Source organism: Megascapheus bottae, chromosome 6 (assembly GCF_031878675.1).
Source record: "Megascapheus bottae isolate mThoBot1 chromosome 6, mThoBot2.hap1, whole genome shotgun sequence".
NCBI lineage: Eukaryota > Metazoa > Chordata > Mammalia > Rodentia > Geomyidae > Megascapheus > Megascapheus bottae.
Window position 1 is genome coordinate 78,756,374 of NC_143514.1, and position 16,536 is coordinate 78,772,909.

General features: G+C 43.3%; 1 protein-coding gene across 2 annotated transcripts in view; it reads left to right on the plus strand.

Annotated features, from left to right (window-relative positions):
- Clstn1 (calsyntenin 1) overlaps positions 1–16,536 on the plus strand; it is a 70,156-nt gene that overhangs the window by 26,990 nt on the left and 26,630 nt on the right. For both annotated transcript variants that reach the window (XM_090335879.1, XM_090335880.1), the window contains exon 2: positions 8,815–8,937. In XM_090335879.1, coding sequence (XP_090192005.1) covers positions 8,815–8,937 — 123 coding nt within the window. The remainder of the gene's footprint in view (positions 1–8,814; positions 8,938–16,536) is intronic.

The window sequence follows — 16,536 nt, forward strand, 5'->3', positions numbered from 1 at the left end:
CCAATTAACCACCAGAAAAGTAGAAGGGATGCTGTGGCTAGCCTGGAGCTGAAGAGCTCAGGGACTGCGCCCAAGCCCAGAGTTAAAGCCCCATGACCCAACAGATCAAAACAAGTTAATACTTACATAATTTAAGGACTTTTACATTGAATGTTTTTTATTTTAAAAATTAAGTTCACGTTGATGTAAGATAGGATTATAGGCATAATCACCAGCACTCAGCAAAGTTGGCAGTTTTAAAGTACAATAGTGATTTTAATGTGGAAAACATTGGAGTTCCTTAATGATGTGGATTCACATCTGTGAGTCTCAAGGGAAATTATAGGTAATGCGTGGCGACAACTGTGCTTGTCTTTGCTGGGTGAGGGCCCTACTGGGAGGTTCCTGCTGGGAGAGGTGCTAGGTGTCTTAATGGTTGGAAGCCAGAGGTGCTGCAAAGCCTCCCGCAAGGCATGGCATGGCCACATACCAGAAGTGAGCTGTCCCAGAAGGTGGTCACGGTGAGGTAGAGAAACCTGATCCTCTGGATCTGATGCATGCTGACCCTTCCAGCACTTCAGATCAGATCAGGTGCATGTGTTAACACTGGTGCCACAGCATCTGGAGACATTTGGAAGTACTCCACTAAATAAAGAAATTGGCTCAGAGTCATTAAAAATATGTTGTGTAGCAAACCTACTACAGAGTAACCTCAGCTAAAAAAGGAGTATGTACGTTCACATGCCCTTGCAGTGAAACTGCTTGATTCAAAAGATTCCTTTTCTTAAAAGTGCCAGATTTTTGTTTACACTTGGCAGTGTCACTGTAAATCCTGTTTCTTTCTCTTCCTTTGCTGAGTGAAGAGGATAAAATAAAGACTCCTATGGGCTTTAGCCTGGAGAATGTCTTGAGCTGTTACTTTGAAAATAGGAATTGGAAGATAATCGTGGGGAATGACTCTGGGAGCTCAGTTATTTCTAAAACATAGCACTTACTTGCAATGAATTTATTTCGAGATGTTAGCTGACAGCTTGCTATGTTCCAGGCATGTGGGGAACTACACTTATGCATAGCCTTTCCAGTAAGGCTCCAGAAGAAAGTTGGTGCCAGTCCTGAGGCTTGAATTCAGGGCCTGAGCACTGTCCTCGAGCTTTCTCAAGGCTAGAGCTCTCTCTACCACTTGAGCCACAGCACCACTTCTGGCTTTTTCTATGCATGTGGTACCGAGGAATCAAACTTGGGCCTTCCTACATGCTAGGCAAGCACTCTACCACTAGACCAAACTCTGGCCCATACTTTTGTGTCTTTGAGCCACAGTCCTCAGATCTCAGCCTCCTGAGTAGCTGGGCTTGCAGGTGGCTCAAAGCCAGCCCAGGCAGACAAATTTGAGACTCATAGTCTTCAATTAACAAGCAAAAAAGAAGGAAGGAGGGATGGAAGGAAGGAAATAGAAAAGTGGTTCAAGTAGTAGGCTGCCCATTGGAAGCCAAAAGAGATCTAGAGAACAGGCACTATTACTGGTACATGAATGAATGCATGAATGAATGAATCTGCTCCCTATGCTTGCCTAGTATGTGCAAGGGCCTGTGTTCCATCCCCAGCCTGTGGTTGTAGGGGTGGGAGGTCAGGAGGATGCAAAACTCAGTCACAGAATAAAGTAGAAGCAGAATTTTCCCAGTAGCCATTTTCTGTCTGATTCTAAAGTTCCCGTTTTTTCTGCTCTGTCTCGGTTTAAAACTCTGAATAGTTACTGTTGTCCACAGAATTAAGAGATCACATCAGTATGGCATAGGGGAGGGGTGTTCACAGTGGTTTCCTAAATTGTAAGTTTGGCTACCCCTTTGAACTGTCTTAAAACCAGACATTTGTTGTGGCATTGCCATATATATGGCGTCTATACTCTTCTGCCTTTGTGCCTGATATGTACCTTTATGTGAGCTAGTTTCAGATACTGTTGTTACACTTCACTGGTCCTTTTGAAGACAGGTTTGGAGGTCTCTGCTTACACTTTAGTTCTGCCCTACATTCCTGCAAAACTACTTGCTCTCCACTTGGACTTTGGGTGCAGCATCCATATTACTTTTGGCCATAAAGTTCTGAGTAGCCATGCTTTATAATCTCTGGGCGGAAGATGCAGCTCCTCTTCCTTCTGGCATGGGGTAGGCGTGGTGTTCCAGTATGACTAATGTGCCAGCTCTTCACTGGAGGCCCACACTGAGTGAATTGCTCCCATCATTTTGTTCTCTACCACCCTTCATTTGTTCTTCTGTTCCAGTCACAAGGTTTTATGGAATGGTGAGGCCTAATGGGATGGGTATTTTCTCAGGCTCCTGCCTTATGTACAGAGCTGTTTAGGAAACACTGAGACAGTGGCTTGACCATTACGCTGATTAGGACCAGGCATGGTCTGGTTGTCATATAAGAACTTGTTTCATTTTGAAGCTGTGTGAATATTCTGTTCGCTTCCCATTGTTATAACAAATACCTGAGAGAATTAAAGGAGGAAAAGTTTATTTTGGCTCACTATCTCCAGGGTTGATTTACTCATTGTTTCTGGGTCTGTGGTGGCACAGTACATGGTGGCAGAGGCACTTAGTGAAAGCTGCACACTTCAAGATGCTGGGGAAGCAAAGAAACAGGAAGGAGCCTAGGCCCTTGTAGCCCCATAAACGGCACTCACACTGTTCTAGACCTCACTTCCAAAAGGTTCCAATATCTCCTGATAGCACCACAGGTTGGCAACCAAGACTTCATCATATGGGCTCTTCTAGGCATTCATAGGCATTCAACCAACCTCTACCATTTGCCTATTCCTTTTTCTTTTTTTTTTTAAATAGAAAAAAGACATCTTCAATTCATTGAATTTTTTGAGGGGGGAGGGGGGTGCCAGTTCTGGCTTCAAACTGAGATCCTCAGATTTTAAGAGTGTAAGATCATGAGATCCTAAGTAGCTAGAATTACAGGTGTGAACTACCAGGGCCTGACTGATAAACTGGATTTTTTTTTTTTTTATGGGTTATAGGCTTGAACTCCGGACCTGGGAGCTGTCCTTGAGCTCTTCAGTTCAAGGCTACTGCCCTACCCCTTGAATCATAGCCACACTTCCTATTTTCTAGTTAGTTAATTGGAGAGAAGAGTCTCAGCCTGGCTTTGAACCCCCATCCTCAGATCTCAGCCTCCTTAGTAGCTAGGATTATAGGTGTAAGCTACCGCCTGGCTCTGATTCACTGGATTTTAAACATAGTTTGTAACACATTTCTGTTAATATTGCCTTATCACAGGGGCTGCTAATTCCCCTTTAGTAACTCTAGGATTAAAAAAAAATTAAGGGCTGGGAATGTGGCTTAATGGTAAAGTGCTTATTTAGCATGCTTGAAGCCCTTGATTCTTATAGAAAAAGCTGAAATGGGGCCAGGAGTTTGGCCTAGTGGTACAGTGCTTGCCTAGCATGCACGAAGACCCGGGTTTGATTCCTTGGTACCACATACATAGAAAAAAGCTGGAGGTGGTACTGTGGCTCAAATGGTAGAGCTCTGGCCTTGAAAAAGACCAAGGACAGTACTCAGGCCCTGAGCTCAAGCCCCAAATTGGCAAAACCCCCAAAAAGCCGAAGTGGCACTGTGACTCAAGTGCTGTCCTAGAGCAAAAGAAACTCAGGGACAGGCCCATAGGAATGAGCTAAAGGACAAGTAGGGAGGGTTTATAGAAGTGCCATTCCTAGCCGGGCACTATGGCTCACGCCTGTAATCCTAACTACTCAGGAGGCTGAGGTCTGAGGATCAAGGTTCAAAGCCAGCCCAGGCACAAAAGGACCCGAGACTCTTATCTCCAGAAAATGGGAAGTGGGGCTTGGCTCGGGGTAGGGCGGTAGCCTTGAGCTGAGGAGCTCAGGGACAGCACCCAGCACCCCATGACCCACCAAAAAAAAAAGAAAAAAACTCAGGGACAGTGCCCAATCCCTGAGTTCAAGCCCTAGGAATGGCAAACAAACAAAAAAAGCATGAGCCAGATGCTGGTGCCAGCCTGGGCAAGAAAGTCTGAGATTCTTATCCACCTAAACACTAAAAAGTTGTAAGTGGAATAGTGGCTCAAGTGGTAGAATGCTAGCTTTGAGCAAAAAAGCTCAGGGACAGTGCCCAGGCTGTAGGTTCAAGTCACATGCACACACATATGCATAAACAGACACACACACAATATAAATCAATCAAGTTCATGGTACTTTGGAACATATAAGCAAATGCATATATTGCCACCTGGTGGCAGTATCTGTAATTGCAAATTCTTCTGGTGGCTCAGGGTTAGAAGTTTTTTTTGTTATTTGTTTTTTTCATTTCTGGGGCTTGAATTTAGGGCCTGTGCTCTGTCCCTGAGCCTCTCTGTTCTCAAGGCTAGTGCTCTTATCATTTGAGCTAGAGTGCCAATTCTGAATTTTTCTGAATAATTATTGGAGGTGAGAGTCTCATGGACTTTCCTGTTCCAACTGGCTTTGTACTGCAGTATTAAAATCTCAGCTTCCTGGGGCCGGAAGTTTGGCCTAGTGGTAGAGTGTTTGCCTAGCACCCATGAAGACCCAGGTTCAATTCCTTGGTACCACATACATAGAAAAAAGCTGGGAGTGGTGTTGTGGCTCAAGTGGTAGAGCATTAGCCTTGAGAAAAGTCCAAGGACAGTGCTCAGGCCCTGAATTCAATCCCCACGACTGACAAAAAATAAAAAAATAAAATCTCAGCTTCCTGAGTAGCTAGTATTAAAGGCATGAGTCACTGGATCTTGGCTTAAAAGTCTAGTCTTTTTTTTTTTTTTTGCTGGTCCTGGAGCTTGAACTCAGGGCCTGAGTGCTGTCCTTGAGCCGCTTTGTGCTCCAAGCTAGCACTGTACCACTTGAGGCATGTGCCACTCCCAGCTTTTTCTGAGTAGTTTATTGGAGACAAGAAGAATTTCATGGACCTTTTTGCCTTGGCTGGCTTTGAAACATGATCCTCAAATTCTAGTACCTGAGTAGCTAAGATTATAGGCATGAGCCACTGATGCCCAGCAAGTCAAATCTTAATAAAACAGCCATCTTGGATTTGTAGGTGAAATGCCTACAGACTCTTGAAGTATTCAACTGCTGTTATCTGAAATGAAGTACACATCAAATTCTTACTTGGAAAGAGTAGATTTTTTGTTTTTTTTGTTTTTTGGGTTTTTTTTGTTTTGTCTTTTTTTATTAAAGAATTTATTAACATTGATTTTTTTTACATCATATTTCAAATGACATGTTTAACAAATATTCAAGAAGGGAATCTCTATATACAATCACTGTTACTTAGTTTTTAGAACATAATCAAAATTATGGGTTTGTATATCATAGATACATATTAATCTATGTAATAAAACATTATGTCTATAGGTTTTTATGTCTATGTAGTTGTGTTTATATTTCCAATACCATGTCCATAGCATTGGGTATGCAAATATTGAGTCCTCCCTCTTCTACTTTTTGGATCTAATAGCCACATATTAAGGATACCGTACGCCTTTCGTTCCTTTGGTCTTGACTTGTCTCACTCAACATGATTCATTCTAGAATCATCCACTTCCCTGCAAATGCCATTATTTTATCTTGTCTGTTGGCTATGAAGAATTCCATTGTGTGTGTGTGTGTGTATATATATATATGTATATATATATGTGTGTGTATATATATATATATACATATCACATTTTCTGTATCCATTCATCTGCATGCAGTAGGGCATCTGGATTGTTTCCATCGCCTGGCTATTATGAATAGTGCAGAGATAAACATAGCTGAGCAGGTGTCCTTATCATATCTTGGGTTATGATGTTCAGGGTAGATGCCCAGAAGTGGTATGGCGGGATCGTAGGGAAGGTCAATTTTCAATTCTTTAAGAAGCCTCCACACTGCTTTCCAGAGTGGCTGAACTAGTTTACAATCCCACCAACAGTGTAGTAGGGTTCCTTTTTCTCTACAACCCCGCCAGCATCTGTCATTGTCTAAGTTCAAAATCTTGGCCATTCTTATTGGGGTAAGATGGTATCTTAGGGTTGTTTTTATTTGCATTTCCTTTATGACCATGAATGAGGAATATTTTCTCATATGCTTTTCTGCCATTTTAATCTCTTCTTCTGATAAGTCTCTCTTTAGTTCCCTTGCCCATTTAGTGAATGGTTTGTTGGGTTTGGGGGGGATTAGTTTCTTGAGTTCCCTGTAGATACTGGATATTAAGCATTTGTCAGATGTATTATTGGTAAATAGGAAAGAGTGGATTTTTATTTGTAAGTGAGTAAATCAGAAGGTAAGAGTTTATAGTACATGGTTAATATTAGGGCACCCGTTACACCTGGTTTCACATCTGACCATCTGTGAACAGTCTATCAGAGGCTCTGACTTGTGTGACTGAGCAGGTATTAGCCTTGTGTAACCCACAGAGTTTGGATATGCTGGGAAGGCATAACTTGACAATTCTGTTAATAAGTTAATTGATGTATATTTCTTTGTGAGAGGGTGTGGGGTGTGTGTGTGTGTGTGTGTGTGTGTGTGTGTGTTTGGGGTTTGAAATCAAGGCCTAGGCATTGTCCCTGAGCTTCTTTGCTCAAGGCTAGCATTTTGCCACCTTGAGCCACCACTCTACTCCTGGCTTTTTTTGTTAGTTTAGTGGAAATAAAGAGTTTTATAGACTTTCCTGCCCAACCTGGTTTTGAACCTCTGTTCTCAGATCTCAGCCTCTTGAATAACTAGGATTGCAGGAGTAAACCACTGGCAGCTTCCTGACTTGATTTTTTTAAATGACAATTTCTAAGGTTTAAAAGTTCCCACAGCCATAAGAAAACCAGTCATTTCCTGTTTGCTCCTCTTTTCTTTTTTTTTTTTGTTGTTGTTTTTGCCAGTCCTGGGCTTGGGCTCAGGGCCTGAGCACTGTCCCTGGATTTTCTCAAGGCTAGGGCTCTACCACTTGAGCCACAGCACCACTTCTGGCTTTTTGCTACGTATGGGGTACTGAGGAATCGAACCCAGGTCTTCGTGCATGCTAGGCAAGCACTCTACCACTAGGCCAACCCCCCCGGCCCTCCTCTGTTATTTTTGAGTTAGTGTTTTAACATTCAAAATGTAGTTGGCCTTAATGGTCTAGAATGTAATGGTGAATCTGGTATAGACTTGAACACAGGTGGTACATTCCTAGACTTAAGGTCTAATAGTCTCTTATATTAGTGATTGGGGGGATGATTACAGAAACAGTCACTTGTGTCTATAAATGTTTTATAATGCAGATTGAATGTGATAAAATATTAAAAATATCATTCATTAAATATTGAAAAGTTCAGTGTCTGGAACTTGCCAGGTCCTTTCATTCTACAGGCTGCTTAAAGGAACAGTTTAGAAACTTTGAATTATAAAATTAGAATACTAGGGATGTGGATAAAGGTGATGGAATATACCTATGAAGTTATTTTCCCCCTGGAATCACTAACCATTTTCAGTCTTTGGTATTCCAGTAAGGTGGCAGATTGCATATTGTGTTTGCTTCAGATTGCTCTGCCCAATGTTTTTATATTCCTTACAGGTTAAATCAGGCAATGGATTCATTTAGTTAAAGTCAGTTTTATGGACTCATATATTGAAATAATCTACAGTTTCATTACTTATACTGGGTATTTTATTAATATAATCTTAAGTATAAAATAAATTAGAGTCAAATAATGCTATTAATGGTAAATCAGAGTAATAGTTCGGGGGTTTGTTTTGTTTTTAAAATTTTTTTAATTTTGGTATGTATGTATGTATGAATGTATTTATTTATTTATTGTGGGTCATGGGGCTTGAACTTGGCCTGGGCACTGTCCCTGAGCTATTCAGCTCAAGGCTACCACCCTACGCTTAAGCCAAGCCCCACTTCCCATTTTCTAGAGGTTAATTGGAGATAAGAGTCTCAGGTCCTTTTGTGCCTGGGCTGGCTTTGAACCTTGATCCTCAGATCTCAGCCTTCTGAGTAGCTAGGACTACAGGCTTGAACCACTGACGCCCTGACTTTTGTTTGTGCTTTGAAATTAGAGTTTGGCTCTTTCTGCCTTGGGTGGCTACTGTGAGAAGGCAGTTACCTATTGGTAAAGAAGAGAGTGCTCACCAGAGCTGACATTCTGGTTCTTTGAGCTGAGGCTTAGTCTCCAATCTGAGAACAAGTTTTTCTTCTTGCTGGTGCTGTGGCACTGTGGCTCAGGGGTAGGGTGCGAGCCTTGAGCTGAAGAGCTCAGGGACAGCACCCAGGCCCAGAGTCCAAGCCCCCCAGCTGACAAAAAAAAAAAAAGTTTCTGTTCTTTAGTTTTAAAAGATGAGGAATTGGGCCGGGAGTTTGGCCTAGTGGTAGAGTATTTGCCTAGCATGCACAAAGGCCCGGGTTTGATTCCTCAGTACCACATACATAGAAAAAGCAGGAAGTGGTGCTGTGGCTCTAGTGGTAGAGCTCTAGCCTTGAGAAAGCCCAAGGACAGTGCTCAGGCCGTGTTCAAACCCCAGGACTGGTAAAAAAAAAAAAAAAAAAATGACAAACAGCAGCACATTCAGAGTTTGTGTGTATTAAAAATGCCTATTTGTCTTATTGTGGTCACTCACTGCAAGTCCCCGGCTATCGTTATGGCATGTTTTATTTAAAAGGCTGCCTGAGGCAGATGCTGGCTCCGGCAGTCAGGTAAATGCCCAGCTCCATCACAGAGGGGAGTGTTGCTCTCTGTTCCATGCCAATGATCCCAGCAGGCCCTAAAACAATTTGCCTATGTGTCTAAGGTAGTAGAGTTTAAAACAGTCATTCTGTGTTTTGTTTTGTTCTCACACAGTTAACAAGCATAAGCCGTGGCTCGAACCTACCTACCACGGAATAGTTACGGAGAATGACAACACGGTGCTGCTCGATCCTCCCCTCATCGCCCTGGATAAAGATGCCCCCCTGCGTTTTGCAGGTATGGTGCTGGTTTTGTTCCTTTCTGGGAAACGTGGACGGCATAGGTGCGGCACACCTCCAATTACTCTGAGTGGGGCAGAAAGCGCTGAGGGTTGTTTGTGCCTCCTGAACACCACATGCTCTCCTCCAGATAGCTGACTAAAACTTGTTCTGACTGTTGAGAAGGAAAATGTTTATCTTAATTATATCATTCCACATCTTGCCTTGATGCAGTTTGATAGATACTCTCTAGACCAGTGCCTTAAAGTTCATCATGCACATTGAGGACTGATAAATAAAGTACAGACGTGCTGTGCTGGACCAGAGGCACCTGGGCTTTCTAGCCTTGGACTGTCTTTGAACCCATGATCCTCAGACTTCATCCTCTAGAGTACCTAGGATTATTGGCATGAGCCACCAGTGTCTGGCTTGCAAAAGTTATCTATTTAGTTTGTCAGTTGTAGGGTTTGAAGGAAGGCTGGGACATGTCTCTGAGCTCTTTTTACCACAAGGCTAGTTCTCTACGGTTTTGAGTCCCAGCCCCCAGTCGTGGAGCTTGAACTCAGAGCCTGGGTACTATCCTTGAGCTTTCTCAAGGCTAGTGCAAAAGTTATTTTTATTTACTTTTTTTGCAAGAGGGAGATGGGAGTTGGCTGTGGGGCTTGAAACTCTGGACCTGGGTCCTGTCCCTGAGCTCTTCAGTTTAATGCTAGTCCTCTACCTCTTGAGCCACAGCGCCACTTTCAGTTTTCTGGTGGTTAATTGGAGGTAAAAGTCTCATGGACTTTTGTGCCCAGACCAGTTGTGAACTGTGATCCTCAGATCTCAGCGTCCTGAGTAGCTAAGATTATAGGTGTGAGCCACTGGCACCCAATCTTCAAAAGTTAATTCTTTTTTTTGCCAGTCTTGGGCCTTGAACTCAGGGCCTGAGCACTGTCCTTAGGCTTTCTCAAGGCCAGAACTCTACCACTTGCGCCACAGCATCACTTCCAGCTTTTTTTCTATGTATGTGGTACCAAGGAATTGAATCCAGGTCTTCATGCATGCTAGGCAAGCACTCTTACCACTAGGCCAAACTCCTGGCCCAAAAGTTAATTTTTAAAGAGCAGTTTTCACATAATTTTTCCCCAGATCAAAACCTCTTTTATTAAAAAGTGTTCTGTTTAGGAACAAATAAAAATGATTAGGTGAGCTTATATAAAATATATCATACATTAATTTTTCTATATGAAATTGAGGGAAATGAGTGGGGTTGTTTCTGAAAACCTAGTTAAAGAATAAATTTGCAGTACATTCTGTTCGAGTGCTGTGCCCCATTTCAGAAAAATAACATGAGGACCTGCTTATGCCAGTGAGTCAGTGGTGGGCACAGAGCCTCTCAATATTTTTCCACTTACAGTTTTTAAAATATTCTGTGAGAAATAGTTTACTATCTTTTTACAAAAGTCTTGAGAATGTTCTGTTTTCTCACAGTTTCTTAGAATAAATTTTGTACAAGGCTGAGGCCAGATCTGGAGATCTGTGGAACCTTATTTTGAGCTTGGATTGATTTTAGTAGTTTGCTGTAGCTCTGTGATAAGGATGGCTGAGAAGTGACAGCAGCTTGCACCTAACTAATGTGGCTGTCCTGAAACTCTGTGTGGACCACTTTGCCTGGTTTTTCCCAGCATATTTGTGCATGAGTGCGTGCGTTCGTGCGTGCGTGCGTGTGTGTGTGTGTGTGTGTGTGTGTGTGTGTGTGTGTGTGTGTGTGTGTGTGGAGAAGATGCTCTCATTGTTCCCATTTCCTGGATGAGGACACTGGCTCAGAGCTGTCTGTCAGTCACATGACAGCAGAGACTGCATTGTGTATTTCTTCCTAGCACCTAGGACAAAGGCTGGGAAGAACCTGTAAGCGCTTTGTAGGTGTCCCGTAGAATGAGTTACCCAAGACAATACAGCTCATAAGTATTAAGTCTTTTTTGAGTCCAGCGATCTAATTAATTACAGCCTGGGTTTTGAGGATTACTGTGTGGCTCTTGTGCTGTTACAAGTTACAGATGTGTTGAAAGTTACAAATGCAGTGGTTCCTAGTCTGAGCCCTGTGCAAATCTGTGGGAGAAACCACTGAGTTGGTTTGTCAGCTCTGAGACACATGTATATGTTATAGGATGCTTTGTCACCATCACAGTTGGTGTGGAACACACAGGGGAGCCCAAATTGTAGGGTTTTTTTGTTGTTGTTTTGTTTTTGTTAGTTGTGGGGCTTGAATTCTGGGTTTGGGTGCTGTCCCTGAGCTCTTCAGCTCAAGGCTAGCACTCCTCCACTGAGCCATAGCTCCATTTCTGGTTTTCTGGTAGTTATTAGTTGGAGATAAGAATCTCATGGTCTTTTGTTGCCAGGCTGGCTTTGAACCTTGATCCTCAGATCCTGACCTCCTGAGTGGCCATGGGTGCCCAGCCCAAATTCTTTTCATTTCTTTTTTTTTTTTTTTTTGCCAGTCCTGGGCCTTGAACTCAGGGCTTAAGCACTGTCCTTGGGCTTTTTGAAGGCTAGTACTCTACTACTTGAGCCATAGAACCATTTCGGGCTTTTTTCTATGTATGTAGTATACATAGAGGAATCGAACTCAGATCTTTGTGCATGCTAGGCAAGCACTCTACCACTAGGCTAAACTCCTGGCCCGAGTGACTCACTTTCTTACTTTACCCTTTTCCTTAACCTATTAAAAACCTGGGTAGATGTAAGGTAATACATGTCATGATTTTGTGGAGGGTGAAGGTGTGAATGACATTTATAAGCCATAATGTTACTATTGTCAGACGTGTCTCAGACCTGGGGACTGTCTGTGCCCCTCTCTCTTGTGAGCTCTTCTCTTTGGCAGTTCAGGCTATTCCAGCATTCTGTGTCTTGCCTTCCCTGGCTGAACATGAGAATTGGACTCAATAGAATCCAAAAGAATGAGAGTCATGTTCTCATTGATATCCACTGTTTCAGAAGATCTAATGTTTTTTCTCTGGTAATGTATGGGACTTGTGCCCTGAGGATCAAAGATAGGCCAACTGTAGCCCTGCCTTTAACCTATGGGATGGCTGAGTGTTGCCTTTTCAGCATACACATGTGGTCTGGACTGACACTATTAGCTGCTGTGAATTAGACAAGTCAGGTTGGTCCATGAGAAATAGACATTTTGTATGTTGAAAACACAAAAATAATAGAAATTTGACATGGCAAAACCTAATGAAAGAGGAGAATCTATTGAGTAGCTGTTTTTCTAAGGATCTAGTATTAGGAATAGAAGATTGGAGTCCACTGGTCACTCCAGGTGCACACATTCCCATGCTGAGCTGTCAGAACAGGTGGAGTGTCAGCACGCACATGCGCACACTAACTCTGTGACCACGTCACTTAGTGTAAATGCGGGTTTCTGTGCTCCCTTTGATTACCCAGTCCGAACTCCAGGGCTGGAGTCTGAGAATCAGTCCAGACTGCTGGCCTTGGGAACCATGCATAGGCTTGTTCTTCTTTGCAGACATGGCACTAGAGCCATCTGGCAGCATTCATTAAAAATAGCTAGTACTGGATCTGCCCCCAGAACTGCTAAGTCACAATATCTGGAGATAAGGCTTAGAAAACCAAAGTGTAAACAAGCTTTCCAGACTCTTCTTGGCACACCCAGATTTAAAGAACTGCAATAATCAGCAATGGAAAAGAACATAGCCCTGACTCTGTGTGTGTGTGTGTGTGTGTGTGTGTGTGTATTGTTAACTGTATATTTAAGTATGTCAGCAGAGCTAGGTTGGTGACACATGCCTATAATCCCAGTACTGAGGAGTTGGAAGTAGGAGAATCACCAGCCTGGTGACATGAGACTCCATCACAAAACAAGGGCTTAGGGTGTGGCTCAGTGGTGCAGTACTTTTTTTTTTTTTTTTTTTTTTTTTTTTTTGCCAGTCCTGGGCTTGAGCTCAGGGCCTGAGCACTGTCCTTGGACTTTCTCAAGGCTAGAGCTCTACCACTTGAGCCTCAGCACCACTTCTGGCTTTTTTCTATGTATGTGGTACCGAGGAATCGAACCCGGGTCTTCATGCATGCTAGGCAAGCACTTTAACCACTAGGCCAAACTCCCGGCCCTGGTGCAGTACTTTTGTAGCATGTGTAGGGCCCTAGCTTCCATTCCCAGCACCTAAATAAATAAGTAAATGTATCTTGGTAGTGTGCTCATGAGCACCACAAATAAGGCTGTCCCAGAAAACATCCTGGACCAGTGAGCAAGGAAGCACAAGTCTCCTAAACTAAGCCCCAGCCTGTGTTCCTCATTAGTGAGTTCCGACATCTAGTAGACCAGAACAAAGTGGTTTAGGGAAGGAGTTGTACTAGTTGGTGCATTGGAAAGGATGCTTGCTGCTAGTGTCTGTTCTCCCTTCTTAATGGCCCCTGATCTCTTGCCCATTGGGCACAGAGAAACCGTAGCCTGTTACCCACCTCCCCTTTGTGTGTGTTAGAATTCCAATAGTAAGCAAAGATGTTAGAATAGTTGTAGTTCCATTCTATCTATCCGGTTGGCTTTGGCTTGGGGCTCGTACAGTCCCTGCTTCTGAATTGCTTTGGTTTCTGACATTCCAGTTCCCTTTCTTGGACCTACAGTCCATTTGCATGAGTTCCCATTGGCATTCTAGTAAATTCCATTTTGCCTAAATTAGCTAGAATGAATCTGTTCTCTGAAGTCATAGAACTATTGACTGCCGTGAGGTGCAAAAGCATACTTGTCATGGAAAGGAAAAGTTCCCCAAAGCTGGGAGACCCTTGAGTGAGGCAATGGAGATTCCTGCACCTGCTCCGAATGGAGAAGGACGTGGGGAGAATGGCAGGGCCAGCCTGTGGCTGGGAGTTCTGAAGCAGCAGTTGAGGAAATAGAGGAAGGTCGGGAAATTGTCTGCTGAGGACCCTAGAGATGAGTTCATGTATTTGGAAGTCAAATCTAGATTTGGGTTCATCCAGTTTATATGTTGTTATATTTTACTCTTTTGTTATGTGGTGTTATCTTGTTGTGGAGTGCGCTGTTCTCACACACAGTTTAAGCTGATGCTCCTGTTCCAGTCGTGCCTTGCACTCCACCATTGGGAACACGCCTTTGCTCTGTCTCCTGAGGCTTTGGCGGAGCCTGTGGCCATACGAGCTTGCTCCCCCAGAGCCCTGGCACTTACTTCTCCCACCGCCTTTCTGCCCCATTTTTATTCACTGCCCTACTATCATTACTTTCCTGGTTTCTAAAGGATTTTTGTTTGTTTGTTTAGACAGGCTCTTTTGTTTATTTATTTAGACAAGCTCTTGCTATGTATTCTAGGCTGAGCTGGAATTCAAGATTCTCTTGTGTCAGTTTCTTTCTTTTTTTTTTTTTTTTTGCCAGTCCTGGGCTTGAGCTCAGGGCCTGAGCACTGTCCTTGGACTTTCTCAAGGCTACAGCTCTAGCTCTTGAGCCTCAGCACCACTTCCGGCTTTTTTCTATGTATGTGGTACTGAGGAATCGAACCCGGGTCTTCATGCATGCTAGGCAAGCACTTTAACCACTAGGCCAAACTCCCGGTCCTCTTGTGTCAGTTTCTTTAGTGCTATTATTATTATGTGTGTCACCATGCCTGACTCAATATTTAAATTTTGAAAAAAAATCGTTTTTTTTTTTGTTTTGGTTTTTAATCTTACTAGGGATTGAACCCAGGACCTTGTAAAGTGACAGGCAAACATGTTACCATTGAGCTACATCCTTAAACTTTTTTTTTATTTTTTGCCAGTCCTGGGCTTGAGCTCAGGGCCTGAGCACTGCCCTTGGACTTTCTCAAGGCTAGAGCTCTACCACTTGAGCCTCAGCACCACTTCCGGCTTTTTTGTATGTATGTGGTACCAAGGAATCCAACCCGGGTCTTTGTGCATGCTAGGCAAGCACTTTAACCACTAGGTCAAACTCCCGGCCCGACATCCTTAAACTCTTAAAGTACCCTTAATAAAGTTCCTTTCAACAATTTTGATCATAGGGTGATGAAGGAGGAAAGACATTCAAAAAATATTCAGATTGTTCCTCTTTTTATGGTCTTAGGGAAATGGGAAAGGAACTCGATTGAGAAAGATTTGATCTACTCCTAATTGGGTAGTTTTAGAAGAATGGTGGGCCATAGGGAGAGGAGACTGGAAAAGGTTTCATCCACTCCCATGTTGTCCCAGCCTGGAAACCTGGCCAGGAATTTCTAATGTGATGAGAGCAGGGTTTTAGTTGACTTCAGTATAGAGTCTGAGTTGAGTGAGTGGGAGCAGAACAGAAAAGTAGTCCCATGGGAGAGGTGAGAGGAGGAGATCCTTTCTTGCGTGGGGTAGAAGAACTTCTCCCAAGAAGGCTCTCCTCTGTAGGAGAAGGAAGTGGAGTTGAAGAGAGCCAAGGGAGGAGCTGTGTGTGTAGTTACAGGGATGTGACTCCATAAAATACCTGGGCCGGAGCCGGGAGTTTGGCCTAGTGGTAGCACGCTTGCCTAGCATGCACAAAGACCCGGGTTCGATTCCTCGGTACCGCATACATAGAAAAAAGCTGAAAATAGTGCCGAGGCTCAAGTGGTAGAGCTGTGGCCTTGAGAAAGTCCAAGGACAGTGCTCAGGCCCTGAGCTCAAGGCCAGGACTGGTTAAAAAAAAAAAAAAAAAAAAAAAAAACCTGGGTCAACCAAGACTGCAGTGTTCCCATTTATGTCTCCTGCTAGGTGACAGGTATGAATTACCACACTCAGATTTTTAAAAATAATTGATTAAGATGGGGTCTTGTTAACTCTTTGCTAGAGCCAGTCTCAAACTTCTGTCCTTTCTGTCTCCTGAATAGTTAAGATTACTTTCTGGCTGATAGAGCCCTTTGAAAGAGCCATTCTTAAGCCAGGTACCCATGGCTATGTCTGCATTCCTAATTGCTCGTTCAAACCCAGCCTGGGCAAGAAAATCTATGATTCTCTTTAGTTGCAGCAGACAACCAGCAGTGGCACTGTGGGTCAAAGTGGTAGAGTGCTGACCTTGAGCAAAAGAGCTCAGGAATAGTGCCCAAGCCCTGAGTTCAAGCCCCATGACTGATGAAAAAGAAAGAAAGGAAAAAGATAAAAAGGGCATGTCATGAGATTCTGGGTTTTGTTGTTGCTGTTATTATTATTATTATTTTTTGCCAGTCATGGGGCTTAAATTCAGGACCTGAGCGCTGTCGTTGAACACATTTTGTGCAAGACTAGCACTCTGTCATTTGAGCCACAGCACCACTTCCGGCTTTTTCTGTGTATGTGATATCAAGGAATCGAACCCAGGGCTTCATTCATGCTAGGCGAGCACTCTGTTACTAGGCTACACTCCCGACCCTAGATGTTGTTTTTAAAACCTTGAAAACAAGCGAAATGAAACTATTGTCCAAGGTGGGTACGTGGTAAAAGGAAGGGAATTCAAGCACTGCTATCTTTGGGAGAGAGGAGGTAGCATGAATATGTTTCTGAAGGGCCAAGAGACGGTGTGGCCTGCAGGGTTACTGTTGAGTTGGCAGAACAGTGTTTCACAGACAAAAACAGTGGCCATCACTGCAGATAGTTTTTTGTTTGGTTTTGTTTTGTTTTTGTCATGGGACTT